Raw genomic sequence first — 26,956 nt, forward strand, 5'->3', positions numbered from 1 at the left:
TTGAAAAATAATATAAAGGAGTTGGAATTTCGTTTCAAGATGAACTCAACAACAATCATCACTTGTCTTACAAGCTTCATTACAAGCCTCTAACACCTACACTAAAGCCACTTACACAAACCACTCAACAACCTCAACATGTCTTCACCAGTCTGGTTCATCACAGCCGCCTCCTCAGGCTTCGGCCATGATATCGCTCTTCACGCCCTCAACCTCGGGCACACCGTCATCGCCACAGCACGCAGCACATCACGCGTCCAAGACCTCGCCGATGCAGGTGCACGCACCCTCGCATTCGACGTGACCTCTCCCCTCTCTGACCTCGAAGCCATCGCCAAAGAAGTCTTTTCCAAGCACGGTCGCGTCGACTATCTTATCAATGCAGCGGGATACATCCTCGACGGCGCCGTAGAGGAAGTGTCCCAGCAGGAGATGTATGATTGCTTCAACACCAATGTCTTTGGGATCTTCAACACCATCAAGGCGTTTCTACCGGGAATGCGAGAGCAGAGTATCGGCCAGAATGGAAAACGCGGTACGATTGCTACCTTTGGGAGTATCGCTTCTTGGAGAGGCGGCGCGACATACTCTGTCTACTGCATGGTGAAGACCTGCATGTCCTCCCTCGCCGAGTCCCTGCGCTATGAACTCGAGCCCTTTAAAATTGTCGCCACGGTCGTGGAGCCTGGCTACTTCCGCACTAGCTTCTTGAACCCTGGTGTGAGGGCGGTTACGAAGAAGAGAATGGACGTTTATGAAGATGAGAGCACGCCTACGGGAAAGACGAGAAAGGCGTTGGACAAGACGGATAACAATCAGCCTGGTGATGTCAAGAAGGGGACTAAGGTTATTGTTGAGATTCTGACGGGGACGGGGGTTGGAGAGGGGAGGGATGTTCCGGTGAGGATTATGCTGGGGAGTGATGCGGATGTTTATATTAGGAGTAAGTGTGAGGAGACGTTGGTGTTGCTGGATGAGTGGAAGGATGTCACTGTTAGTACTGATCATGAGAAGTAAGGATGAGGATGAAAAGGATGCTTCCTTAGGTAAACTAAGGATAAGTTTAGTGATCTTTAGAATATCTACTCATATTTAGGCCCTAAAACCCCAACTTGCGATTTTCCTTCGCCCAAGCCTCCAGCTCACCTGTCCCGAAGTGGAATATCTTCATCGTATGTCTCGCTTGATCTTCAAGGAATGTTTCCCCCTCGTCGTCGGATGAGAACACATACTGTACTGCTGCTCGGTCCCCGCCCTTGTTAGGTCCCCGGACACTGACAACACAAGCCTCAGAAGTAAGGTCGGCAGGCGATCGCTGCTCATAGTATACGTCAGGTCTATTCGCGATTGTTCCGATGATGAGAATGGCTTTGCCATAATTCTCGAGAAGCTCCTTGGGAAGCCTAATTTTTGCGCGGCAATGCCAAACGAGCTCCCGCCAGTTCGAATTCGGCCAGGAAGCGCATTGTATATCGGGGGGTTCCATGGATGTGATTGCGCTATCTGAGACTGCAATCTGCACTATGACCGCGGGTGGCCCTCGTTGCGTTATCCACGCAGCTTGTTTCCTGGCCAGGCTGTAGTCGGGAGTGAAGTAGTACATGCTCTTGCTTCTGCTGAAGTCGGTCGAAGGGGGGGTTAATAAGAGTTGGATTTTGTCAAGGTTGCCCTCATGATCAAAGAGGTCGTTGATTCGTGCTTCGTCTATCGCTTTGTATAACACAGTGGACCCTATAACGCTTGATGGCCCTGCGAGTTTGTGTACACCTCTGGAGGCTAAGCCACTACATTCAGTGTTAGTATGTTGCATATCATCTGAAGGGGGACAAGAGGCTTCAGACTCTAGTCTAAAGTAGTCAAAGAAGTGGACAATATCATCCTGATTTAGGGCAGTTTAGGTAAGCTTAGGATGAACTTACCTAAAGACTTGACTCTGATTACCTTTGTTGTTGGGACCGGGCCGAAATTCCCTGATTCCCCAGAGCTTTCTCACGCTCAGCAGAAGCTCGCTGGATCTCCTGGAGCCACTCATAGCGCAGTTTCATGGTATTCCGAAGCCAGCCGATGCAAGTGCCCGTCAACCGCCTGTCTTTGAAACGAGGATCCATGATGCTCTGCTGGAGCTCAGTTGCGATGCCGCACTGCTGCATTAGGTGGAACCAGGCCGAGTCATCGTCCCCCCAGACATCATACTCTAGGGGATTCCCAGTATGGCGCTTCACCCAGTCAATGAACGAGACCTCAATAGTATTGCAATCACTGGGGTCAATCTCGCGAATGATGGGACCCGATGGCCAGTTGGCCCAACCGCTCCAGATCTGCGTCGCTCTGTCGCTGTTGTAACCGACATACTCAATAGTAGCTTTGGAGATGAGCTTCTCCGGTATAGTCGCAAATGCGTCCGGGCGGGATTCGATGTTAGCGTTGAGAGGAATCTTCTTATGCACTGCATCGCTTGTGCGGTTGAGTCGACGCTTGTGTATTCGGATAGAGCCATTAGGCGGGTGGGGAAGATTGACGAGGCCAAGTTTGATCAGCTGCGCTGCATCGCCAGGTGCGAGGATTCCCCCGACGGAGCTGTTGTGAGTCATGGTCTGATTTGATGGGAAGGACTGGAAATATTCGGTTGATAGAATATTCGGTTGATAGTGTAGAATGGAAGGATGGCGAGAGTGATATGACGAGCAAGTTGAGAGGTGATGCTGGAGAAAGTTTGGGAGGGAGGTCGAAGGTGGTGATGAAGTGGTTAGAGCCTGCCTTATATATAGTAAATTGGGCCACTTCAGTGACTCCATTCGGACAGCATTTAGGTTAAGTTGTTTAACTTTGGTGTAGATACTGAAGAAACTTTGATCTGCATAGATGTTATTCGTAGTAGGGATCTGTGGCTGAGAGCTTATGATTGCTGCACAGAACCTAGAGTCATAGATGAGGTAATTGAACCATATTCTGGTGATATTATTTTGGCCACTGAGATATATTCTCGTGGTTGGCGTCTAAGTTCTTTGTGGTGGTTATGTTCCTCAGCCACAAGTCTCAACAGAAAGGTTTTCATTTACGTCTCGTTTTGCCACAAAGCCATTCAGCTTTGTGTGGTATCGGGAAACTCTCGCTGATTTAAGCGACTCTGCAATCCTGATCATGGGGTTACAGGCAGATCTAAACCGCCTGGAACACGGAACTTCGTTCTGATATTCACGAGGAACGAAGCTAGCTGTTTCCCAGATCACCAGCCAGAGCGATCCGTCTGTGATATTCACGATGAAGTTTCCGGGGCAAAGGTGGAAATGATACGACATAAACTCTGAGAAATTCATGACCAGTTCTTTACTGCGTTAAGGTTCGGGTTTTAGAAGAGGCTTCAGCCCCCAGGCCACAAAGGTAAAGGACACCAATACACACATACGGGCAATATACTCATCACCCTCAAAATCGCCTAAGGTCTTGCTTTTGGCTGGACCAGTTCTTTACAGTTTCTTGGTAAAGTCTCGTGACTACAATCGTCCGACAGCACACCCCACGTAAAGTCTGATAAGTGCTTGCCGCAACACCACAAACGTTATCAGTACGCCACATTACCCACCCCGGCAGCTCTCCTCAGGCATGGTGACATCTTGCTGCTTGATTATGAACTAGATGTGATATCTGCAGCTGAGAGCTTAGACCAGCAGAGAGAACCTAGCTAGTTACTTCTGGAGGGCTTTTTTCGCTTTTCAGGATCTCGCAAAATAAGGAAACAGATGAAGAAAAGAGGATATTATTTCGCCGCTATTGGGATCTGTGTATAAGTTCAAAATTTCAAAAAAGACTACTATCTGCTTTGTATTACTGATTCCAAGACTGACATGTCTTCCACTAGCTAGCTTTCCTCGTCGTAGGTCTTCCTTGCTTCCCTCTCTGACAGCCCTTAACATGGCATTGTTGTTTGGTAAGATCGTGAGTAGTGTAACCGCATTTGCATTCGAAAGGCTGTTCACCACTGCATTTATTCTTGCCAACATGATTCAGGTAAGTGTCTTTTCGCCCATTGGAGTATCCACATCGGCAGTAATAGGGAGCACCGGAATGTTTGCTGGTCCGATGCCGCTCCAAAGTCCTTTCGTCCTTGAATGACAGATGATTGCAGGCTTCTTCCGTACAATAGAAAGTTCCAGGTTTGGGGGGAGACGTGGTTTTGTGAGGGCTGTTAGAACGTTAGTGTCAAGGCTGTAATAGTGTATGATAGGCAATTTGAGAGGACTACAATTCTCACATGCTTGTAAGGAAAGTTTGTAGTTGTGTAAGGGATAACTTAAGGTGTAAAAGGAGAAATGGAGAAGAAGCAAGAGATAGAGGAGGGCACATTGTCTTACTGAGCTGGTTGCGGAGAGGTAGCATTATTGATTGGTGGGACCGGTAATGAGCGTCGTAGTGGTTCTGAGAGTTGCCGGCGTGGAAGAGACTCATATGTGTCTTCCTCACGGGACCATTGACAAGAAGGAAATAAATCGGGCTGAGGTAAGAACGCACCATCCGGATTCCGGGGACTAACTGCTTCCAATGGCTCATTGCAAAGCGGTTGTGAGTCGCCGGGTGAATCCGGAAGGGAATTGAATTGAAAAGAAGGCAAAGATGAAAAGACGCCCAGGTCACGAGGGTCGATCGTCTGCGGTAAAGCACGGCAGGGTGATGAGTCGCCGTGAGGTTCCTGAGGGTCGTCGACAATTATACCCAGTTCCTGAACGAGGGAAAAGAATATTGACCTTGTCGTCTCGTTATCTTCAATACCGGCAAAATAGAAGAATTCTTGTAGGTATTGGTCGTAACTCAAACTGGATCATGTGTGGCATTTGCAGCATATCCACACATGCACACCTTGATGCGCCGTCGATATTTGAAGTTACGCATAGCCATGACAACCACGTGGCTCAGCACCTCAGTTGCGGAATGGGTTCGACTTGTGGGGGTTTTGCTTGCAAATGTAATGTAGTTTCCTTCCTCGGAATGGAGGATGGAGGATTGTAGTAGCGTATTGATGAAGGGAGGAGGCGGGTTGGTGGTTGTCTGAGGATCACAATAACTTTCGAGGCGGCGAGGAAAGGGTTCTTATGCTGAGTTCATGCCCTGTAACAAGGAAACTCCACTGGGATTTGAGTACACCGCCAGCGACATACGGAGGTTTTCTGATTTGTTGGTGGGCTAGGACTTGTCTGACCGGCTGCAGACGGGCTTGCAAAGCTGCATGAAGGCCATTTACCTGATTGGTACAATCTGAAAAGCAGGCTGTGTATGCCCATAGCCAAGACTTGAGTCTTTTAGCGATGGCCCAATCAGATAAATGGCCCTTTGCCATCCATTAGTAGACATTATGGGTTTAAAAGAACATCGGATATCAGACTAGACCGTGTTGTGCTTGTAGGGAGGTTTCCCTTCAGCGCCAGTCAGCATATAGCAGGCGTCTAACAAACAGTCTCACTTTCAATTTTTACAACGGTAATCAGTCGAGTCGCATAAAGCAAGCCTGTGGAAATGATGGAGGTGTGGTAAGAAGCTAAGTTCTGTCTGCCGGGATAAGCTCTCAGCCACAAGTCTCAACTGCAAATAACACATTTAGATAACACTCACTACATCCGATCTACGGTCTGCGCCAAGCAGTAATCATCAGTTGGATCTCCTACAACCTATCTAAACAACTCCGTCCATACTTATCGATAACTTCCAAGACACGACACAAAGACGGGTCCAAAGGTGAGTTTCTGAGAGCTTGACTTGTGAATTGATACTCAAATAGGCTGGGTCAGATAAAGTATTACCTTTCGATAAGGCTGAAATCACTGGAATATTTACTTATGCTTGTAAATATCCAAATACAAAAACTAGAACTTTCTTTTATGTCATCTAATCGTGTATTTTGCTCTCCTTCCTGATCATTTCTAAGCCCGCATAAAAGATCCCCAGAATTTCCTTACAAATACAAATTTCCGCCCGGCCAACTGCCAGTTCCCCTTACTGCAATCTAAAAATTTAAAAACAAGAGAACAAGATTGAGGATTATGTTGAATTCCCTCTGTTCTGCCTGCGACAGGGCTCTAGTTGAGAATGGCATTCTGTCGGCGAAAAATGTCCTAGAAGAGCTGCTGAAACCGCAGTCAGAAATGAAAGTTTGGATAGACCAAAGAGAGAAACCCAGTAATAAGAGAAAATGCTGCCTGACAAAAGAAAGAAATACAGGATCATCAAGCGAGTTCGCAAGGACTGACGGAGCATCTGACTGACGTTGATGAAGAACTCAAAATTTAGGGACGTGGTGCAAAAGAACAAGCGATTAAAAATATGAATATGTCAAAAGAACAGAGAAAGAAAAGGGGTTGGGGTATTAGCCATGAAGCTGATGGCGCACTAGCCATGAAGCATACGGCACTCGTGAAGAAACAGAAAGCTACAAGACTTCCTCTTGAAGTTTGCGCTGTCAACTTTGCTTTTTATGCACCACAGCGTATTGATGGAGCCCCAGAGCTCAAATCCTCTCAATTGCCACCATTGGGAGTTTCCGTGGCCTTCCTCTCCTCTTTTTACCGCACCTTTCAATGTGGTGTCCGTGCAACTTGAGCTGATCGAACGAATGACCACAAGGACAACTATAAAGGCCGGGACCAGTACAGTTGTTACTCTCGATATGTCTGCAATGCTTATCTTTTCTTCCGTCTTGCCTGCCACAACGGCAACCGTAAACGGAACCAAGATGAAACTCAGTCAGATGTCGCTTCAAAGACCTGCGATCCTTGAAGGTTTTATTACAGCGTTTCCTGCCACAATGCAATGGACTTGAAGCCACATGAGACGAGATAATGTGAAAGCTGTTGCCTGTGAGACGAGTGAAGAAGAATGACGATAGTGGGACTTACCAAAGAGAATCCACGTCTTCAAAACCCTGCCCACAAAAGTCGCAGGTGAGCCGCGCCACTTTGCAGACAGGACTGGGCGTGGATGACTGAAATAACATCTTCTCATACCCACTAGAGGATGGCGAGTGGGACGTAGGAGTATTGCTATCCGGAGAGTTGCTGCGTAAGGGAAGGGAGAGGGCTGGGTCGGCCCCATGAGGTGGATTGAGGGATTCCAGAGATTTCTGAGGCTCAGGAGAGACTTCTTGCATAGTATCAAGAGTGGTATGAGTTTCAGTGACAAGTGTTAATTGATTGTTCGACGTTTCTTGGTGTTGAATAGCCAAGGAGTCAAGGTCTGCGCCGAGCGCTTCGCCGCACGACCCGTGGTAACAATCGAAGTCAAATAAGCTGTCAAACTCATGGCTCTCAATACTAGGCAAGAGCCATTGATCGATGTCCCATTCGAAGTTGAGTTGCCATTGTACGTCGTCGATGTCCCTCGTCCAAGGTTCTAAGTGATGATCATCGTGGTCCTCCTGAATGGGATAAGCGCCAAGACTGAGCTTGGCGCTGACCCTCCAAGATGGACCTCAACTGTCAGATAGAGATGAGCCCTGCTGGACTGGGCAGTCAGTAGAGAATCCTCAAGTGTCGAGCCGAAGGGTTTCGCTCGACGATAAAGGACGTGATGAAGAGAAAGGTCCGGGGACTCGACAAATGGCGAGAACCTGATTGAAGTACGGCCAGCTGCGACCCCCCCTCTGACGTGGCTCAGACTCAGGGTCAATTCTCTGATTCGCTGTATCTGGTGGATCTTACGTGCGGCTGAAGCTGGCCGATCGGATAGTTGGATAAGGGCCATTTATCTCATTCGTCAGCTAATGCGCATAAGACTCACGAGATGCATATACTGAAGGATCGTTGATCACCATCCCCTTGCTTGAGCCTCATGAGCTCGCCAATTAGAATTTTGGCCCTGGAATAGCCCTGCCGTACCCAACGAGTCTCCGATGGCGCTGTCAGTGCTCATTCAGTTCACGAATCCGAAAAAAGGCCCTGATGGAGTCGCAAGCAGTTGGGCCAATAGCGAAACTGGCCCTGATGTCTGTAACACCAAGAATACAAATATGTGAGACAACTAAAAGGAGCTACGGAGAAGTATCCAATGTAAGAAATGGCCCACATTGAAACAGAAGCTGGATCAGCGAGCGAGATTAGTCTTGGTCGGAGAAGTCAGCTTCAAACATAAAAGGCACATTGCATAGTCCATGGATATATAAGACAGCGTTCACGACAAGATAGAACCTTTTCTGAAGTCTTCTAGTCTCACAAACCATCTAGCATCCTCCTTGTGAAATCGAAACCTCCTATTGACCTGTCGTCTTCTCTCCACCAAAACCTTCAGAATGACTTCGCCCCAGAAAAACGCCCCTCCTGCAAAGAGAGAAACTGGGCTAAGCTCGAACTCGAAAGCACATGGAAGTAAAGAACAAGGTGAGCACTGTCCTACATGAAAATGGCACATAAAAGTTCTAACATTAACCTGGATTACATTTCACCAATGTCAGAATGGCTGCGCCAGAGTGACGGAGATGAACCGTGGAAGGGCTTTACGGCCGTGGCCACGGATAGACAGAACTGGCAGAGTCATGTTCCTTCAGCTCGAAGTCGTTCTCAGAGTTGGAGTACACAAGCAGAGGGTGGGTCTCAAGAAGAGTCATCTACAGGATAAACATGAAGACAGAAGGATTGAGGGTATTGAAAGTCACATAGAGTATCACTGAAATCCTTCTCAAAGTCGGATGTCAAATACTTGGAAACCAATCCACTTTATTACTGTCTCTTGACTAGGAAACTCGGTCTGCCATTGATTTTCCAGAAGTGTAAATGATATGAAAGACGTAGCTCCACAATTGAAACCAGGTTCACTTGTTCATTTCTCTAGGTTCTCTCTGTCGGAATAAGCTCTCAGCCACAAGCCTCAACTGCAAATAACACTTCTAGCCCACAACTTAGACATCGATACCACGATGACTGACCAATGGCTACAGCATAAAGCTAATATGACTCCGAAAGGAAAGATGCTATACATGGCCACAGATATGCCTCAAGCCAGGAGCCAAGATGCATATAACCTTCTTAAACCGCAGCAACACAGGCATAGGTGCCCTTCCACAAAGATTTGCAATCCTCACCAACTGCAGGATTCCACTGCGCAAACTGGGCCATAGTGATCCCGTAGTGGTGCAAAACCTCATGACACGTAGTCCCGGCACCGATGTAGTGAAACTTGACACAGTTCTTGACCAAACCCGCCTGGATTGGCGAAGGCGTCGCGACTCCGTTGTCGACTACTGGGTTGGGCTTGATGTCTCTCGTTAGGGGCGAAGTGTAGCCTTTGGCTGAGACGCATGCGTTGGTCCCCGCCCACATGTTGGTGCAGTCCTCTCCAACGGCGGGGTTCCATTTGACGAACTCGGTGAGGGATATCTTGTAATAATCGAGAACGGCTTGACAGGTGGTCGTGGGAGTGACGTAGTGGAATTTGTTGCAGTTGTCTACCATGCCTTTTTGAACGGGTTCCGGGGTATGGATGCTGTTTCCACCGGACTCATCCGCGGGAGAGGGCTTCTCAGGAACATTAGGCTTTACAGAGGACTCGTAATCCGAGTTGGGAATCGAAACAGATTCTATATCAGAGGGAGTATCGGGCGTCTTGTCGTATGCTGGCTCATCAGCCGACGTAGGCTTTGTCGTCTTGGGTTCGGCGCCGGCTGGTTCAGGTTTGCCCCCAGACCCCTTGACACAGTAACTCCAGATGGGATCAAGCTTGGGGCACTTCAGACCGGGATTTAGCGCCTTGAGCTCGGTCAAAGTTATACCCCAATCTTCGGCAAAGACCTCGCATGTCTGGCCTGGTCGAGGATTTGTTTCATACTTGCACTCCACAGATCGGCGATAAGGTGTGGCAAGTGCGCAAGGTAGCTGGAGGGCGAGGCCCGTGGCTAGGAGTGTGATGAGATACATGTTAGCTTGGAAGATGGATGGAAGGAAGACGAAGAAATGGGGGGTCATATTGATTCGTAATAACACGTTCACTGCTCCGAGTGACCCTTCTTATACTTTTTCACGCCCCGCAGCAAAAGAGTTACATTCTAGAGTTTCTGAGTTTCCCGAAGAACATTTATACCTTGGTGGTTCGTCACAAGTCATAAAATAATGTCTAAATAGTGATCCGGGTTTGTTATTTGTAGTTGAGGCTCGTGGCTGAGAGCTTACAATCACGTCGCAGAACTCAACTTTATTCCCTGCAGTTTGAACCGAAAGTCCCCCCAAACTCGTCATAATTATTACGAATAGGTGCTTTTGGTCTCGCTACTCTGTGTCTGCTGGCGATAAAGACTTTCTGAGTGATCGTCGTGGTAGACGATAGTTCTATCTTAGGGTTATTGGTCCTAATGTTAACCTAAGTAAAAAGTTTTAGCCAGCAAGAATTACTCAGGCCGGAGTAATTGTTCGGTCGCGGGCCGAAGAGCAGTCACTGGAATTGACCTAAGCAACAGGATGATAGTAGGGTTGGATTCTTTGAGGTCGATGCATCGCAGATGATGTTTATCCTTTTCTTACCGAAATACTAACCTCAAACCATTTTCTCCAACCCCATCATTTCTTAGATATTAGATTATGATCATAGGGGAGAGTTTAAACGTTTGCATCTAAAAGAGAGCTTAAGAATGGAGAAGGGCAACACACCTGGCATTCATGCTAACAGTCGTGGGATGCCTCGTATGGTCTTGGATACTTTCCGCTTCCTCCATGCTTGAGATGGTAGCTAAATTCGGAAAAGGATATCCTTTGATGGCCGGAAGTCTTTGTAAGTGTTCCCGACTGATTGATCAACTGACAACATCCACTCCTAAGAATCCCGATGCTGATGGGGGTAAAAACTGGAGTTTTGTGACTCTGGAGGATGCGCTGGCTTAGTGAGTAGGTATATTGTGGAGCCAGGCGCATAATGGTCCCAATCTGGGCAAAGCCGTCATGTCTCGGGGTTCGTTATGACGCCGACGGGATTTCCGAGGTGTCAGCATAACGTGTAAGGCAAACAAGGCTTAGCAATTCAAGTTGCCCGAAACATATTTTCGAGTATAAGAGATGTTCAGAGTTGTCGCTGACAGTAAAATTAAAGTTCAACTCACGTTCATCAATAATTTATTCATACCAAATAAGCAACATATTTCTCAAGAACCATGTCTGAATACGGCTCTTCCCAATTCCTCTCGCGCGGACTGAAGATCTTCGCCGTTTTCTCCATGTTCACCGGAACAGTTGATCTGATTACCGGACATAAACTCGTTATACCCGAATCAGAGCGAGCTCTCCTCCCAACCCCAACCCTCGCCTTCGTGGACAACCAGCTTCGATTCTTGGGAGCCATCTGGAGTGGATATGGAATGATTCTCTGGTGGGCGAGCAACAATCTCCAGGCGAGAAAGGTTCCTCTTTCCTTGCTTGGAACTGCCATGGTAATAGCCGGTATTGGTCGCTTGACCTCGGGGCTGACTCTGGGCTGGACTCCATCGTGGCTCAAGATTGCTACTGCTGCGGAGCTCATCGTCCCTCCTTTGATCTACCTGTTTGGATTCTAAGTGTGAAACGGGAGCTCTTACAGAAATGCAGGCTCGCTGATTCTGTCAAGTCTATCGCCTCATCGCTTCTTAGGTGGCGTAGACTGAGCCAGAAACTGGCCTGATAGGAGAGTGCACGGGTACATCGATACGATCGCTATGGACGTTACTGTTGTGTCACTCCGACGGTTGTTTAAGGAGAGACATGTCAACTCAAAAGAAAAACGAATTATAAATAAATGAAATCTCTACTTATCCCAAGTTCCTGGAATGAAAATTATGCCTATAATAGATTGCTGAGAGAAATACGCTCTATGTCAGTATGAATCATTGATATCTGTGCTTGTAAGGAAAGAAATGTCACAATTAGGGAACTTGGGTTTGTCATACAGAATACATCGAGTAAAAGATAGAAGCTGTGTCCAAGAAAAGGAGCTACATAAGTGTGTACGATAGCCTCCCCATCTCCATAAAGATATGATGGTGAGGTAGCAGAAGTTTAATAGTAAGTCTCTCTCAGCTCATTTGAGAGGAGTACCCTTGCGGTAGTCGCAGCCCTTGACGTCGTCGAGGCCTCCGCAGCCACGTGAACTATCACGTTCAACAAACACAGTATTCAAGTTGAAGAAGCATCGAGGAATCTCTCCCTGAACAAGGTTGCTAGTGTCAACATCGTCGCTGTCGCCCTTGTTCAGCGCGCAGTCGATCAGAGCCTTGTAGTAGGTCTCGCGATCACCCAGACCGAAGTCTGCCATCTTCTTGTAGATATCTTCACCAACTTCGGTCCACTCTCCAACGCCATTGGGGTCGGGGTCGTTTCGCATGATGTACCAGCAGTACTCCTCGCCATCACGGAGCGGTAGCCAGTGTCGACCGGTGGTATCACCGCAATCCTCACGAGAGTTCTTTTTGCCAAGCTTGTCGGCAACAAGATGAAGCTTGGAGGCCTTCATAACATCGTTGGCGACCTTCATCTGGGTGTTGTTGGTGATAGAGTACAGGGTATCGCGCACAAGCTCGATGTCGTTGTCGAGGAGGAACCAGCCGCCATTAAAGAACTTGGCGATCTTGGTCTCGAATGTATCCCACACGGGAGCGGGGAGAGAGTTGTACTCTGCCTCGTTTCTACCGCCTCCAGTAGCAATTCGGAGGGTATCCTCGAGCTTGACGGAGGCAGACTTGAAGAGGTCGGCAAGGCCGTCTGATATGGTAGCAGCGCCGTCATCCTCATCTTCGCCCAAGGAGAGGCCGGACATGATACCTGCCAAGATTCCCATGCCAGCAGAAATACCATTGCCCTGTAACCGCGACGGTCAGCAACAGAAAGAAAAGAATAGACTACACAGACAAAGTAACTTACCACTCCAGGAGCAAGGCCTCCAAGGGCATTACCCATGGTCGCGGCTGCTGAAAGCCAGCCCCTCATATTACCTCCTCCGTTCTCGTTTCCACCAAAGTCCTTGAGCATCTGCCCAATCTTGAGACCATTGATGAGAGTCTCAGTGGTCAACTGTCGGTGCAGCTCGGCGAATTTGTCATGCATGCCCTTGACAGCCTGGAACGTCCAGTACGAGTTCTTGCCGATAAATGTCTTGCCATACTTGTCAAACTGCTCTTCACAACTGATACCGTTCATGGGGTTACAGCTGGCTCCGATGAGGGCACAGCCGCTAGCACCAGACCTGCCGTCAAGGCCCCCCATGACCTGATCCTCAAGATTCTTGAGCCAGCTATTCTCGTGCTCTGTGAAGATAACAGTCAGCGTTTTCTTTCATGCTTAGGCTTGGTGAGAGGCCAAGCTACTTACCCCAGTGGCCTTTGATGAATAGCTCAAGGGAGACACCGGCAGCTGTTTCTTTCCAAAGCTTTTCGACTCCCTCGACGCTCCTTAAGTCCCACCCGCAGAAATTTTCCTTGTCGTCGAAGATATCGTTCCGCTTCGAGAACAAGGGTGAACCCTGTGCCGCGGCGGCAAGGGCCAAAAGAGCGGTGGTGGTCTTCATGGTGAAGATGTTTTGTGAGAAATGGATTGCTTGTGGGAAGGGATAGCGAGCTAAGCCGATGAAGACTTGTCTCTCAAGCCTTTCCACTGCGCAAGAGGGGGCATATATATATCCTACATGTTTCATGGCCCAGGCTTTTCGTCACCATGCTGAACTTGAGCCTTGAGCTTGGCAGCTGGCACAAACGTTACTTGGCATCGCAACACTATTGCAGCTCTTGTGTAGAATATGGGGGCCAGCGATGCATCAGAGATTGCAAAGGATTCCAGGCCCAAGCTTGTAATGACTGTGATGATCTGATTGATTCCGGCGTGTAAGGTTAGAAGACGGCTGTTGAGGTGGGGGCGGAGCTTTATGGAGATCCATAGCATGGCTATCGCAATCAACGCAGCCCCAGACCAGGCCAGGATCTGAATCCATAACCAGGCACATTCCATCCGAAAACAAGGACTTAGCATCTCTGATGGGAATCACTTCGGTGCTATGATGGGCTGACTCACTGCAATAGGCGTATAATACGGGGGTGGGGGTTAGGTCATGTTTAGGTAGGTATAGTATTTTCAGTTGAGACGTGCCCATGAAAGTACAAGCAGTACACATTGCTTCGTCATAGTCAAAGTTCGAAATAAGTATAAACAGCCATAAACGGCCATTTTCAAGGCTTGCCAAGTTTGTCCTCCAGGGATCAGTACCTGGCCCCCAACTAGTACAGGGAGGAAAGAAAACTCAGGACCTTGACCCTAAGTGATAAAAGTTTTTAGGTAAATTTAGCTTAAGCTTAGGGGACTCTTTACTTAGTTTATTTTAACACCCTATATCAAGGTTCGGTGTTTTCTTGCCCCCCCCGAGGACGGCTCAGCTAGTCTTCCCGTCTACCCGTACCTTAGTTTCGGCGTTTACTGAATCGACCATGGGCCCCTGTATTGAAACATCGCCAAGAGCTTGAACAGCCCCAGACACTTTCTAATCGTTAATTGTTTTCATCATGGCAGATCACGCGGAGGCATGGGATTGGGCGCTTCCCCAGATCATGACTCGCCAGCTCGCCAAGGTGGGGTCCGGCAGATGTAAGTAAGACGGAAACCCCTGGAACTATATAAAAGCCCAAAGTTCTGACGTCTAAGGTAGCACCGAGTCTTACGCCAAGCCAATCCTTCACCCTTCAATTTGTTAATAATAAAGCGTACTGCTTGATATTGTTAATAGAAACCACCTGCATGCTCAGCCTCCCTTGATGCATCTTTGTCTTCTTGTAGATTGTCAACTATGAAGGCTCTTGATAGTTCTATTTTAACCTAACGTTACTAATAAGAATAGCTGTAGCAGAATATTGTACTGGCTCAAAGGCTTGGAAAGGTTGAGAAATCTTGTCTGTCAAGTGACCCGATTCCGGACTTTTCTAGTTTCGCATTGAAAGACAACCACCGTTGTTTCCGTACTGACGCTGCATGGGATCATCACCTTGAGAGCCACTATCACATCCCAGATTGCCCTGGTTGGCACCGTTGTGGTTACCGATCTGATTGACGTTGGCATATACATAATTATGGTCGTAATAAAAATCTGAAGCTCCTTGGCTCGGTCCAGCGCCACAGTGTGTATGGGTCTGATGTTCACGTTTCCGTTATGATAAGATATCAAGGGCTGATACCAAACAGAATGGCACCCCGACTCATCATTGTTCCACTAGCATATTCGGATATCAACCAGAGTGTGCGTCCCGCGCCAGGAGAACTCAAAAGATGCTTCAATGACTTCCCCTAAGTCCTGTCTGCTTGAACAAGCTCTCAGCCACAAGTCTCAACTGCAAATAACACTTCTAGCTCCCAACTTGGACGAATTTGGCGCTCAAACCAACATTTCAGGTTTGAGAAAGCAAGAAACTAACTTCAACGGCCTCAGTACCCTGATTGCAGTAGAAGCAGTTTGCAACTTGGGATCAAGCCTGATACCAGTCGCCCCCGTCGTTCTGGTCCCACCACCGCTGAATCTCGCGATCGAGACTCAAGAGATAGAGATCCTTCTTCGCGTCATCTCGTTGTCCCGTGTCCTCATCATCTCCGAGTCCGTTCCATGCGGCATCCATCATGTCGTTCTCATTGTAATTGGTGAAAACCATGTTTCGATGGCGTCTTGGCTCGTTACCAGATACGTCTGCTGGTCCGTCTTCCGGTCCGTCTACAGCCTCAACTTCGTAAAGTGTTAGCACATATCCCAGCAGCAATCTAGCCAATGGCATCATACCATCGGCCAGGCTCTCCTCTGTCTCTGCAACGAATGGGTGGTCAGGGTCGATCTGGCGAATGAACGACTTGAGAAGCGACGTGACCTGGTCAATATCTTCCTCCGTACAGTCGGCATCGGATTCCAGGATCTGGCTGAGCTTTTCGTAGAGTTGACGCTGGCTTTTGCTAGTAGGAACTCTGAAGTTCGAGTGTTCGGCCTGGTTAAATGGACGCTATACAATATTGCCCAGGTCTTCCTTGACCTTATTGATAAGCTGGTCCTTGTCACCAGCAGACACTCTATAAACCTGGTTACTTGGAACGCTTAAGGCGTACGAAGACTTCGTCACTCTTCGAGAAGTCTAAGAACCACTTCTCGACAGAATTGGTTTAGAAGCATCTCGAATCACTGACCCTCAATGAATCACTGACCCTCGTTGAATCACGTGGAGCTGCCTCTCCTGTGATTATTTAATCCCTCTCATCCTCTTTCTTCTCCTTCTTCTCTTTTTCTTTCTTTCATTCCTCTCTCTTGTATCATTCTCATCTGCCAACATCTCGGCATTCTTGAGCAGCTGATGAACACTGCTTGACAGCTGTCGCTCCATGAGACAAGCAACTCGGACTCCCTTACCCCTGGCTTCCGATTGGCATATCAGCCAACTGTTTCACTTGAAAAATACTTGGTACGCGCTTTCATTTTCTGTTTTCGCAACCGCCGTTTCTCACTTATTCCAAGGTCGATATAACATCTGCAGTTTGGATCTCACACTCAGAACCACGCCCGCCGCCAGATCCGACGTTGTGGGCCCTAACACGGCACCATGAGCGAAGAACCACGAGACCCTTTTCGCGAGATTGCCTCCGCAATCGATGCAATCAGCGCGCGCCTCGACCAAGCTGATGTCACACCTCCAAAGCTGCCGACACGGTACTATATCGGCTTGCTGCAAGCTGGCGATGGCTTTGTCAATCCCAAAGATGACACGACCGAGCCATCGCAACAGAAGAGAGACCAGGGCGATAGCGACTCCGAATCTTCTGACGACAATGCGAGCGAAACCAGCAGCCTTCATGAAGTTGAACCTACGGATTCAATGGCCGTAGCTGCGGGATACAATGAGGCGAAGTTCGTCGGCTTCTTCAACGAAATACACGATGATATTGTAAGTCGTTAATGCCGATAATGTCAGACTACCTGATGCTAATCGTGACTCCTTGCAGCTTTCGAAGCGTAATGCACCAGACCCCGGTCCCATTCCAGGATTAAAACCTACCCTTCGCCTTTTCGACCACCAGAAGCGCGCTGTTGCATCAGCACTTTATACAAAGAACTCTCGTTTTAAGGGAATGATCCTGGCCGACCCCCATGGTTTTGGCAAGACTCTTTCTGCACTGTCTACAATTGCCGTGTCGACTGCAAAGAGTGGGAGCATAAATGGACCTTGCGTTATCGTCGCCCCTTATTCATGTTGTCGACAGTGGATGGTTGAGATTGACAGCTTCTTTGGACAGGTATGCATTACTGACAATGTCGGTATAGGCGCCTTTAACGTATCGATACTAACAAGTACTAGGATCAGATGCCATCGATCTGTCTTCTCGGAGAAGCCTTGACCCCTAAAGACTTATGGAAATACAAGGTTGTAGTGACTTCGTACTCCAATGTCGCCGCAGAGGTTACGCGAGTTCATAAGTTCATCCGTGGCATAGAAGCGTATAATCAGGGTAAAGCTACCCAACCACCGAAACGCCCTATGTTGGTACTGCTCTCTGGAATCCTTGAGCAAGAGCCTCGGAGACCAATTGGAGAATGGCTTATCCTCGATGAAGCACATGCAATTAAAAACCGAGAGAGCCGTACCTACCATTCTATTTCAGCTCTCAGAGCCAATTTCGACGGCTGTCTAATGATGACAGGCACACCGCTAGACAACAAGTGGCATGATGCCTACGCCCTGATCAGTTTGCTCCGTGGCCATCCGATCACCAGCTTCCTTCTCTTTCAGGCAGCGTTTATCAAGAGCTTAACTTCAGGACCTGGCTTCCCTGAAGGCTTCCGCAGAGAGAGGTACATCCAGATGCTGGACGCCTGCAGCCTTCGCCGACCACATGTCACGGTTCAACAGGAGTTCCCCGACATTGAGCAAAAGCGCATTGTGACTTTCCCCCTCGACCCAGACGATCTAAAGCGGTCCAACGAAGCGTACCACATGTTCAAGAAGGCCTCAAGACCTGGCAGCAAGCTTGCTGGCTAGAAATATCTTATACAGGCCCAACAGTTCGCGTACCACCCTATGTTGGTTGAGCTGAAGTTTGAGAGGGAAGCCTTGGCTAGGGCCATGCGCCGCAACGAGGCCTTGGAAAACTTTGAAAATGCAGACCCAGCAGCGACCGACCAGCTTGTTAAGTGGAAGGAACAACTGGAGAAAGACGAAAACTGGCTCTCTCGCCGGGTAAGAGTCATCACAGACGTTATCGATCAATATAAAGATCGGTACTCTGACCATTCATTCTTGATTGTAGATGAGAGTATCTACTTCCTGGATATTGTCGCAGTTGCCCTTAAGAACAGGTTTGAATTAGAATTGCAGCTTGAGTATAATAGGCGGCTGGGGCCTATTGATAGATACGATGTTATCAGGAGGGCTTTTAAGGTAAAGCCTCCCTATATCATGCTTGCTATACGGGCTATAGGAGGATAAGGTCTTAACCTCTAGTGCTTTAATGTTGTTATCTAGTGTGGCCTGTGGTGGGAAGCGGCATGGGAGCGACAGGCAAGGGGATAAGTCTACCGGCTAGGCCAGAAGAAATATGTCTTTGTGTACGAACTTAGGGCGGAGTAATGTCTTATTGAGCAACATAAGATTAAAGTTCGTGACGAACGAAACGACCTCAATAGCTCATTGGAGGATGCGATCACTCGGCCTGATGCCTTCAATCTCACAGACAACAGCCGGAGACAACTCTCTTGAGCTATCTTCCCGGTCGCCTTCGCCGACATTGTTCGGAATCAATATTTTTGTTGCGCTTTCTGCATTTTACCAGTCTTGTTGCGTTTCTTTGTGTTGCTGAACAGGGTGGTGATTTCGAAGCGCTTGCGAGTTGGAGCTGGAGTTCAGATACGGACACGGCAGGGATCATATAGCTTAGTAAAAAAAGCCCCAATGTAATAGTTTAATGCGATGATCAAGGACTCATATATTTGTCTCACTGTGCCTACTGTAAGCTTCGCAAACAGACTTGTCGAAGCAGTCAGATGAAATCTTTCCATGGGACTAAAACCGTAACGCAGCGCCAGCCATCGACACTTATTGGGTTAAGTAGAATTACGTTGATCGGCTGAGGCGTCTCTATTAATGTAATATTTGTTATTAGTGTTGGTATCGGAGGTGCAATGAGTTGAATGATCATCACCGTAAAATAAAATGTTCAGTTCTACGGGGATCCCACAGCCCTCATCGAGGTCAACATGGTGTGGTTGTAAGCACGTGTATGTACTTATCAACAAGCTCCTTGCTTCATTCTCAAGACAAGTAGTAATAACCCGCAGAGGTCGAACCGTGGCTGCGGCTATTGAGACATCGACAATCTAAGCTTATCTGGCCGATGATCACGGTCGTAGATGACTACCGAGAAAAGAGTTCCCTTGTAGCTAGAAGTAGGCAAAGTAGCAAGGCAAGATTGCATTCTATGTGATGGCCGGGCCCAAAGAGTAACCAAGGCGTTGCTCCTCGGACTTGATGATAACCCGTTGGCTGCGGAAATGTTTGGCAGATAAAACTTACACATGTTGTATTTGGTTAGAGTTGGATTTTCCAAAGCGGACAAAATACTCAGCTAAAATGCACTTGTCGGATATCATGCAGAGCTCAGTGACTTATGAAGACTTCACTGCTGGATAGGTAGCTGAGAAAGAAACTCTCAGCTGTTTGGCAGGCTTTTTTCCTCTTTCAAATGCTGGTACAGACTTTCATGCATCGGGAAACATCTACGCTGATAGCATGAATGGGTAGATTTCTCCATGACTAAGGTCGGCAAACATGTACGGCAATATTGTCGATGCGATTTGTTACATGGTAGCAGGTACTCAGAGTCACCTTGGACCTCGAACCTCGACCTGATGAGCAAGTCTTATACAACGTCATATCCCCTTTCTGTCTGATGTTTGACAGACATATTGTTTAGTGCTTGATGATCGGGGCCATTTGGCTCAAAAAAGACGACATTGTAGTACTTATATCATCTGACCTTTGAGATATTCTTCAAAACGGTATCCTGAAATTTACTGATCAAGCAAAGCCACAACTGCAAAGTAACTCAAGAACGTAGTGGGAAGGGCAACATCTGGCTTTACCTATCTAAATCAAGGTATTTAGATTGTGAAAAGATGTTTATTCCTCGGTCATTTGGATATAGATAGCCCACGGGGTCTTTCCTGAAAAGTGAAGCTATTCACAGTTCAGGACAGGAGACAGAGGTCAATGTACCTACTATCTGGCTATCTACTGAGCTTATTGGGCTGGCTAACTGACTAAGTGATTTGTAGAGCTTTAGTGAGATCCACAGATATAGAAGTCCCTTCCATAACTGTAGGTGATGAATTGGGTTGCCCTCTGCTTGAGGAGACCTCTGGCAGGGCCCAGAAACAACAAGCTGCAAGCCCTACCGGAGTGTAGGTATGAGATTCCCTCTTTGAAGATTGAATAAAACCCCCCTTTTGGCACTTACTTACTACTGCTTTCAAAAGAAGGGTCATAGTATGAAGACTATGGGATTAAACTAGGCAGAGGCATCTGTATTGTAGCCTGTTAGCGTTGAGGTTTTATGATTATTTTTTGGAGAGTGCTATAATAATAATTGACCGTCTTGTGTCAGTTATTGAGGAGTACGTTGGCATCTCTAGGGTCTATTAACTACTGCTTGTCGAAAGACGTTATATGGTATGCAGCCCGGAAGGGCCAACGGAGAATTTCTATATTGGCTTATCTCCCTGAAGCAAAGTTTTATGGTCATATAATGAATGACTTCTTCTAATAATAACTAACCGTGACATTCAGTTTAGTTATATGCTGCCTTAGTATTAATATCTACTACTTGCGTGCTATAGTGGAAGGCATTATTGGTATCCCTCAAGGAGTAAGAAAATAGATGACATTGATATAAGATATTAAAACAAACTTAACAAAGAAATCCTAAATGCATCATAAAATTGCCAATTTTATATAAATATACCTAAGCCTTTTTGTTGCTTAGAATGGAGGTTAGACTTTCTCTCCTCTACTACACACCTTAACTAACTACGTCTTTCTGTTTCTCGAATGATGTAAAGAGTCATCTGTACCACCAAGCCCCCCTTTCGGAGTCCTCATCTCCGGTTCCGCCCACAAGGGCTGCCTTGTTGGTGTGATGCGCCCAGAGAGGCCTTCGAGCTGTTCGTCACACAGCATTTTCACCTCTTCCCATCCATCCTTTTCTTCATCCGAGCTGACCAGACCATTTATTTCTTGTAGAAGTGTAGCTGAGCTGGCTTCCTCAAGACCATGAAGGGTTAGTCTCGCACCCAATGACTTTGCCGACTGAACACCTGGGTCGTCTTCCATCTGCATCTGTATGATAAGCCGGGCTAGAGACAAAGATGCCTTTTGTCGGATATTGCGATCATACGCAAAGTAATCACTAAGAAAAGGCCGCACGATAGCGTGATACAGTAAGGGGTATGTGGTCTGAAGAAGCTTTCCACTCTTGTGACAACTCAACTGGTGACTATTTCTATTCCTTGGACGCCACGTAGGCTGGCATTCTCCTAGCAATGCAAGGTCTGGATGGCGAAAGAGTAAGCTATTCAAAGAGGGGCTGTTCTCGAAGACAAAGCGGACGACGTTATCCATGCCCATCTCGATGGCCAGAGTAAGAGCCAACGAGAAGTCGCTGCAGTATCTGCCGCACTTTTCGTCATGTTGTAAGTAGCGTGGAGCTCCCACCCATGGAGAAAGACTCAATTGTCCAAATACGAATTGGAGCCTCGACAGGAGATGCAGTGTAACTTCAGGCAGGCATCCCTCTGCATCTCCAAAAACCAGAAGATATAAGGCATTAAAGAAGATGTAATCAGAATCGGAGGGTGTCGTGGCCATTCGACACCAAATCTCAGACAAAACTGCGTAGCTGTTGAAGTTTTCGCGTTGAAGGTCTCTGAACAGGCGATTGTGGATTTCTGGCTGCAACAACATGTCGTAAACAGTCCTGTGCATGAACTTGACAATGCAATCTTCAATGTTGCTCTCATCGCGATGACCGTAGTGGACTTCAAGCAGGCCGCAGCACCGACTTCTTAGTCGGCCCTCCATGACCCGGCATTGGGCTTCCATTTCTGGCAACGCGAACTTTCTGGGTATTATTCCTGATAGACTCGTATCCCTTCCGAGCCCGTTTTCTTGTGTCAAGTATAGGCCGAGTGTTGGAATGGGGTCGAATCCTTGGCACCCTTCATTTGTGTAGACGATATGCATGAGCTTCATAGCGTCTAGCTTCCACCTTGGGTCAATGCTCTCAAGCATATGCTCGATGAGATCCTCAAGTTCCTTGGGCAATTCGTCAACTCTTACCTCGAGCTCAGTTATGGTACAAAAGTCATCGCAACCTTCGACAACAGATCGACAAGCAAGAATAACCCAAAGAAAGACGCCGGATGCCTTATGTGCAAGCTTTTGAGTGACTCTATCGACCGGGAAGTGAGACGCTGATCTCATATATGGATGAGAAGCCACAGTATCCTGAATATACGTAGCGACATCGCGTTTCGTCAAGTCCTGTAGGTTCATCTTTGGCCTTTGTCCAAATGCGGTCATGAATGCTGGGTGCGGTCTACTCGACACTAGAATCTTGACATTTGAAAACGATTCAAGATCGTTGATGAATCTTGCAATATCGAGATCCTTTCCTTCATACTCATCGATGCCATCTATCAACAGAAATATTTTCTTGTCAGCATGGAGCGTTGAACATAGAACCTTCAAAGCAGTTGCCATCTCATCAATAGATGGGACCTCGAGTTCAGGAGAGCTTTGATTATTGTAGCACGCTTCTCTCCACATGTGCGGAAGAGCGTGCTCAGTAACACTTGGGTCGTACTGCAAGATCTGATAGAGCAGGCTACGTAGAAGCCCAGACTGTGACTTTTGTTCCGGTTTCCCAAGGGCATAGAAAAAGAAGCTTGCCGAGATTAGCTCTGAGCCATTGGCCCAGGTTTCAAGGAGAGCTTTCGTTTTGCCGTTCTGATGAAGATACTTCATCAGAGTCGACTTGCCACTTCCGGGCTTTCCAGAGAGCCAGTATAGACCAGAAGCGCTCTGTAACCAAGTGTTGAGATCATCCCACTGAAGATAGTCGCTGGGTGGGTCAAGAGCCCACTGGAGAGTTTTGAAGTGAGGACTCTTGATATTGACCCTTCGGTCGTCGTACCAGCGGAACCAGAGGGAGCGGATAACTCGGGACGAGATGATTGCAGACTTAGCAGCAACAGCAGCTTCACTGACGCTCGGTCTCGTATTTGATGTTACTTCGATGACCAAGTCAAGTTCAGCAAGGTCTTTGATGTGGTCCAGATCATTTTTGGACGAAGTTGCTTCAGAATCTGATGAGATTGGAATAAGATTATTCAAGGATGTATTAAAATATGACAAGTGGTCGATGAGCGAGTTGAACTTTTCCTTATCGACGATGATCCAGCGGAACTGCTTGGTAACTGTCAAGTTACTGTGCCGGTCAGTGTCTGGTTTGATTTTTAGCTCCTCAAACTGTTTGAGGAATTTCCTGAATCGAAAAGAGCTGGCGCCTTGGTAGCCCGTGGTTGACTCGGCAGACGCATCGACTCGTTTGAGACCATAGTCTCTTTGCAAAGCCTGGCCTTCGCTCAACAGAGCTTTGACGCTTTCCAGCACACGTGAAACGAGTTGCCGAGTATCCGGATTGCACAACACCGCATTAGCGTTGGTGGAGTCCTGCTTCAACAGTCCGACCCGGTCAGACCACTGAAGGAAAAGCATCTTCTCAACATCAAGCTTCGTATCTAGAATGGCGGCATCTTTTCCCAGGTCATGAGCTGATGTGATCATGGAAAAGAGGTCAACACAGTCTTTGAATAAGCTGACTAGGGCCACGGCCCCGATGGTTAGGCCAGCTACTTCCATTGCACCGTACAGATTGCTGCGCAAGAGTGAAAATGAAAGGCTGGAAGTGCTTGATGAATACAGCAGCTACAGTAGTAGAGGTGGAGGGAGATGATGGACGATGTCAATTGTCAAATTGAAATATCCAATCGCAAGTCACATGGCACGCACAGCATCACTCGCATTGGATGCCTTTTTCAGATGGAAGCATTGTGCAGGAAAACTGGACCTTTACCCCAAGCGACGAAAATACTAAGGTAAGTCTAGCCTAAACTCACTCAGGCGACTCTTTGCTGAGTTTATTTTATTCTCTTCTAAAATCTTGCTCTCCCAAGGGCCAATAGGACATCCTGGCTCCGATTGAGGCATTTGATCGTAAATGAGAGAAAGAATTAATAAGTTCGATATTTTGCCCTTATATATGATAGTATTAAATTGACACTTAATTTCCTATTTGATGATACAGAACACATCTCAAATGAATATAACCGGCTGTCTGCACTTAGCTTGCACTTGAGGCTGTTTGAATTTATCGTCTTTTGCAGTCTTTTCCTTGTTGTTGCTCTTCACCTGCAAAATACTGCATATGGCTCGACCCATCGCTGAAGTTTCCTCCCTTTAGGTTGTGATAATCCCATCCACCATCCCAAGCGAACCTCAACAGCTGGAAGCTAGAACTTCGCCAGCGCCGATATGTCCGCCATTGTCAATGCACCCATCGGCAAATCGGGACTCGGTAACAGCGGGGCCATCCCGTCCGTTGGTACAGCAGCCTGGCTGTACTACCTGTTAGTTATGAAATTTCTTATCTCGTAGACCTCTTCCTTACCTGGGAATTGACCGTCTTGAAGGTGCCACCAGCAGCCCTACATATGTTTGGGCTTGGGTTTAAGGCTCCGTTTGACATACGACAGCCAAGAATACGTTGGGAGAGGACTCCCATTGGGACAAGCAGTAGGAGTAGAGATTCGAGGTTCATGATGGCGATGCTTGTATGCTGACCTGGAATGCTGGAGAGGATGGTAGCATCTCGTTGCACTTTATATATATATATATATTTAGCTAAACGTGGTGGGGCCTCAAGGGATTATGGATGCGGTGGTTGTAGCACCCCTTGCCGCTGCCGCTGCCGCTGCCGTCCGATCGACTGATGATTCCTGGCCTTAGAATAGTAGAGTCGGTCAGTCTTTCGTTTGCTCCATCTTTCTGCAGTCCAGCCCACAGCCAGGGTTAAGAATAAGCCAGGTCTCCACGTGTATCGTAGCGAGATGCTTTTCATTGGCCCCCTTTTCACGTCTTTATAACTTCGTTCTCAGACAATCAGTCAATATGTGATCAGTATGTCAGAGATAGCACCAGTCCATGCCATCTATCAAAAGCCTTTTCTTCCAATTGTAACAAAAATTTGACATATGCGCCATCCGGAACAAATCAACCAAGCCGCTGGGTAAATCTTCGGGCTTGGTCGCATGGCCCTGTCTTCTTTCAATACGGCTATTACAAGCGGCTCTCCCGACCATCAAAGTTTGGCTAAATGACGGTTTCTCAGGTAGCTCCTTGCTATAGATTACTCTCTCCTAGTAAATAAGCTCGAATGATTCCGTGTGCCATTGGTGGCATAATTTGGAGGATAAAGTTAGCTTAGCGACAATGCACGGCCGGCAATTGCATTCATGCGTGATGCCGCTGTGGTGAAAACTTAAAGTGTAGTATTATGGTTTCACTAAGGACATCTAATTTCTCTCTCGTATTTAGACATCAGGTAAATATAAACCGAACTCTGTTTGCGACGATAGTGCGTAGTCTCCTTCATGATATCGGAAGAGCGGCAAAGTTGAGGTGTCTAGATAAAGCACTTCTTTTTATGTTTCTTCAGACTGGTATATGTGATGCAATGCTAGAGTATGGAATAGCAAACAACAGTTTGGTTTTACTTATAAGCTTATAAGAATTGGCGAAAAGATATACTTCCTAGGAATATTTGAGAATAATTCGAATATTCAGCTTTCTCGACAGTCAGCCCATCTAGCCGTGTCATACAATACGATAAGGTTTCCCAGCACCGCAGCGGGCGACGATAGCGCTACTAACATCTACCTAAGCAAAATGAGCCTTTTCAATGGCATTGTCTCATTTTATCTCATTAAGACAATGTAACTTAAAATAAACTCACCCATAAGAGATAAAAGGTTCCAGTCCCCTCATCATATGTATTCCACCTGCAAGCTACTATCCTTGAATCGACTTGGTCTTTGTACCATCAGCAAAAACAATTTCACTCGTTACCAATATGCATTTCAACACCCTCCTTCTCCTTGCTGGAAACCTGCTCCCAGTCTTTGGAGCAGCAACCAAATCTTCTAAGGCCCCCGAGCCCCAGCAACCAGGCATTGTCTCCAACTGCAAGTCATACTATCTCGTACAGAAGGGTGAAACGTGCTCCTCGGTCGCTACCAAGAACAAAATCTCCCTGTCCGACTTTCAGAAATGGAATCCCAAGACTGGCACTGACTGCAACGCCCTTCTGGCAAACGCATACGCCTGTGTTGCTGTCACCGAGACAAAGGGTTCAACCCCAGCGAAGAAATACTCCCCTACTCAAGCTGGTATCGCCAAGAACTGCGCCAAGTACGCTCTCGTTGGCAAGACCACGACATGCAAGTCGATCGAGACGCAGAACAAGGTCTCCTTTGCCAACTTTTACAAATGGAACCCCGCTGTTGGCAAGCACTGTCAGGGTCTCAAGAAGGGATACTATGTTTGTGTTGGTGTTGAAGAGGCTGTGACTACAACACCGACCACTCCTGAGAATGTCAAGGGCAGCAAAGCGCCTTCGCCGGTTCAGAAGGGAATTAACAAGTCGTGCAACGAATTCCACCGTGTTTCTAAGGGTGATACTTGTTATGCTGTTGCTCAAGAGTTCAAGATTGATCTGGATGAGTTTTATAAGTGGAATCCTGCTGTTGGGTCAAAGTGTGAGAACCTTTGGGCTAATTACTACTACTGTGTTAGCGTTGCTGGCGAGAAGCCTAAGACTACTCCCTCTCTCAACTAGTTTGGTAT

General features: G+C 47.3%; 10 protein-coding genes across 10 annotated transcripts; 5 read left to right on the top strand and 5 right to left on the bottom strand.

Annotated features, from left to right (window-relative positions):
• Positions 1-138: 138 nt before the first annotated feature.
• Positions 139-1,017, top strand: J7337_003622 (uncharacterized protein; the record flags this gene model as incomplete). The annotated part of the gene is made up of 1 exon (XM_044821338.1): positions 139-1,017. One exon carries the CDS (start codon positions 139-141, stop codon positions 1,015-1,017), a length of 879 nt encoding a protein of 292 aa, XP_044682671.1.
• Positions 1,018-1,099: 82 nt separating this feature from the next.
• Positions 1,100-2,591, bottom strand: J7337_003623 (uncharacterized protein; the record flags this gene model as incomplete). The annotated part of the gene is made up of 2 exons (XM_044821339.1): positions 1,100-1,784; positions 1,942-2,591. The coding sequence occupies 2 exons, from the start codon at positions 2,589-2,591 to the stop codon at positions 1,100-1,102; spliced, it is 1,335 nt and encodes a 444-aa protein (XP_044682672.1).
• Positions 2,592-9,005: 6,414 nt separating this feature from the next.
• Positions 9,006-9,893, bottom strand: J7337_003624 (uncharacterized protein; the record flags this gene model as incomplete). Its single annotated transcript, XM_044821340.1, has 1 exon — positions 9,006-9,893. The coding sequence occupies one exon, from the start codon at positions 9,891-9,893 to the stop codon at positions 9,006-9,008; it is 888 nt and encodes a 295-aa protein (XP_044682673.1).
• A 1,223-nt stretch (positions 9,894-11,116) lies between these two features.
• Positions 11,117-11,515, top strand: J7337_003625 (uncharacterized protein; the record flags this gene model as incomplete). Its single annotated transcript, XM_044821341.1, has 1 exon — positions 11,117-11,515. The coding sequence occupies one exon, from the start codon at positions 11,117-11,119 to the stop codon at positions 11,513-11,515; it is 399 nt and encodes a 132-aa protein (XP_044682674.1).
• Positions 11,516-12,015: 500 nt separating this feature from the next.
• Positions 12,016-13,497, bottom strand: J7337_003626 (uncharacterized protein; the record flags this gene model as incomplete). The annotated part of the gene is made up of 3 exons (XM_044821342.1): positions 12,016-12,792; positions 12,855-13,237; positions 13,302-13,497. 3 exons carry the CDS (start codon positions 13,495-13,497, stop codon positions 12,016-12,018), a joined length of 1,356 nt encoding a protein of 451 aa, XP_044682675.1.
• Positions 13,498-15,436: 1,939 nt separating this feature from the next.
• Positions 15,437-16,330, bottom strand: J7337_003627 (uncharacterized protein; the record flags this gene model as incomplete). Its single annotated transcript, XM_044821343.1, has 3 exons — positions 15,437-15,898; positions 15,962-16,022; positions 16,278-16,330. 3 exons carry the CDS (start codon positions 16,328-16,330, stop codon positions 15,437-15,439), a joined length of 576 nt encoding a protein of 191 aa, XP_044682676.1.
• Positions 16,331-16,546: 216 nt separating this feature from the next.
• Positions 16,547-17,980, top strand: J7337_003628 (uncharacterized protein; the record flags this gene model as incomplete). Its single annotated transcript, XM_044821344.1, has 3 exons — positions 16,547-16,888; positions 16,947-17,237; positions 17,300-17,980. The coding sequence occupies 3 exons, from the start codon at positions 16,547-16,549 to the stop codon at positions 17,978-17,980; spliced, it is 1,314 nt and encodes a 437-aa protein (XP_044682677.1).
• Positions 17,981-18,019: 39 nt separating this feature from the next.
• On the top strand, positions 18,020-18,242 carry J7337_003629 (uncharacterized protein; the record flags this gene model as incomplete). Its single annotated transcript, XM_044821345.1, has 2 exons — positions 18,020-18,178; positions 18,216-18,242. 2 exons carry the CDS (start codon positions 18,020-18,022, stop codon positions 18,240-18,242), a joined length of 186 nt encoding a protein of 61 aa, XP_044682678.1.
• Positions 18,243-21,022: 2,780 nt separating this feature from the next.
• On the bottom strand, positions 21,023-23,914 carry J7337_003630 (uncharacterized protein; the record flags this gene model as incomplete). Its single annotated transcript, XM_044821346.1, has 1 exon — positions 21,023-23,914. One exon carries the CDS (start codon positions 23,912-23,914, stop codon positions 21,023-21,025), a length of 2,892 nt encoding a protein of 963 aa, XP_044682679.1.
• A 2,269-nt stretch (positions 23,915-26,183) lies between these two features.
• J7337_003631 (uncharacterized protein) lies at positions 26,184-26,948 on the top strand (the record flags this gene model as incomplete). The annotated part of the gene is made up of 1 exon (XM_044821347.1): positions 26,184-26,948. The coding sequence occupies one exon, from the start codon at positions 26,184-26,186 to the stop codon at positions 26,946-26,948; it is 765 nt and encodes a 254-aa protein (XP_044682680.1).
• Positions 26,949-26,956: the final 8 nt, after the last annotated feature.

This window comes from Fusarium musae, chromosome 3 (assembly GCF_019915245.1).
Source record: "Fusarium musae strain F31 chromosome 3, whole genome shotgun sequence".
NCBI classification, from domain to species: domain Eukaryota; kingdom Fungi; phylum Ascomycota; class Sordariomycetes; order Hypocreales; family Nectriaceae; genus Fusarium; species Fusarium musae.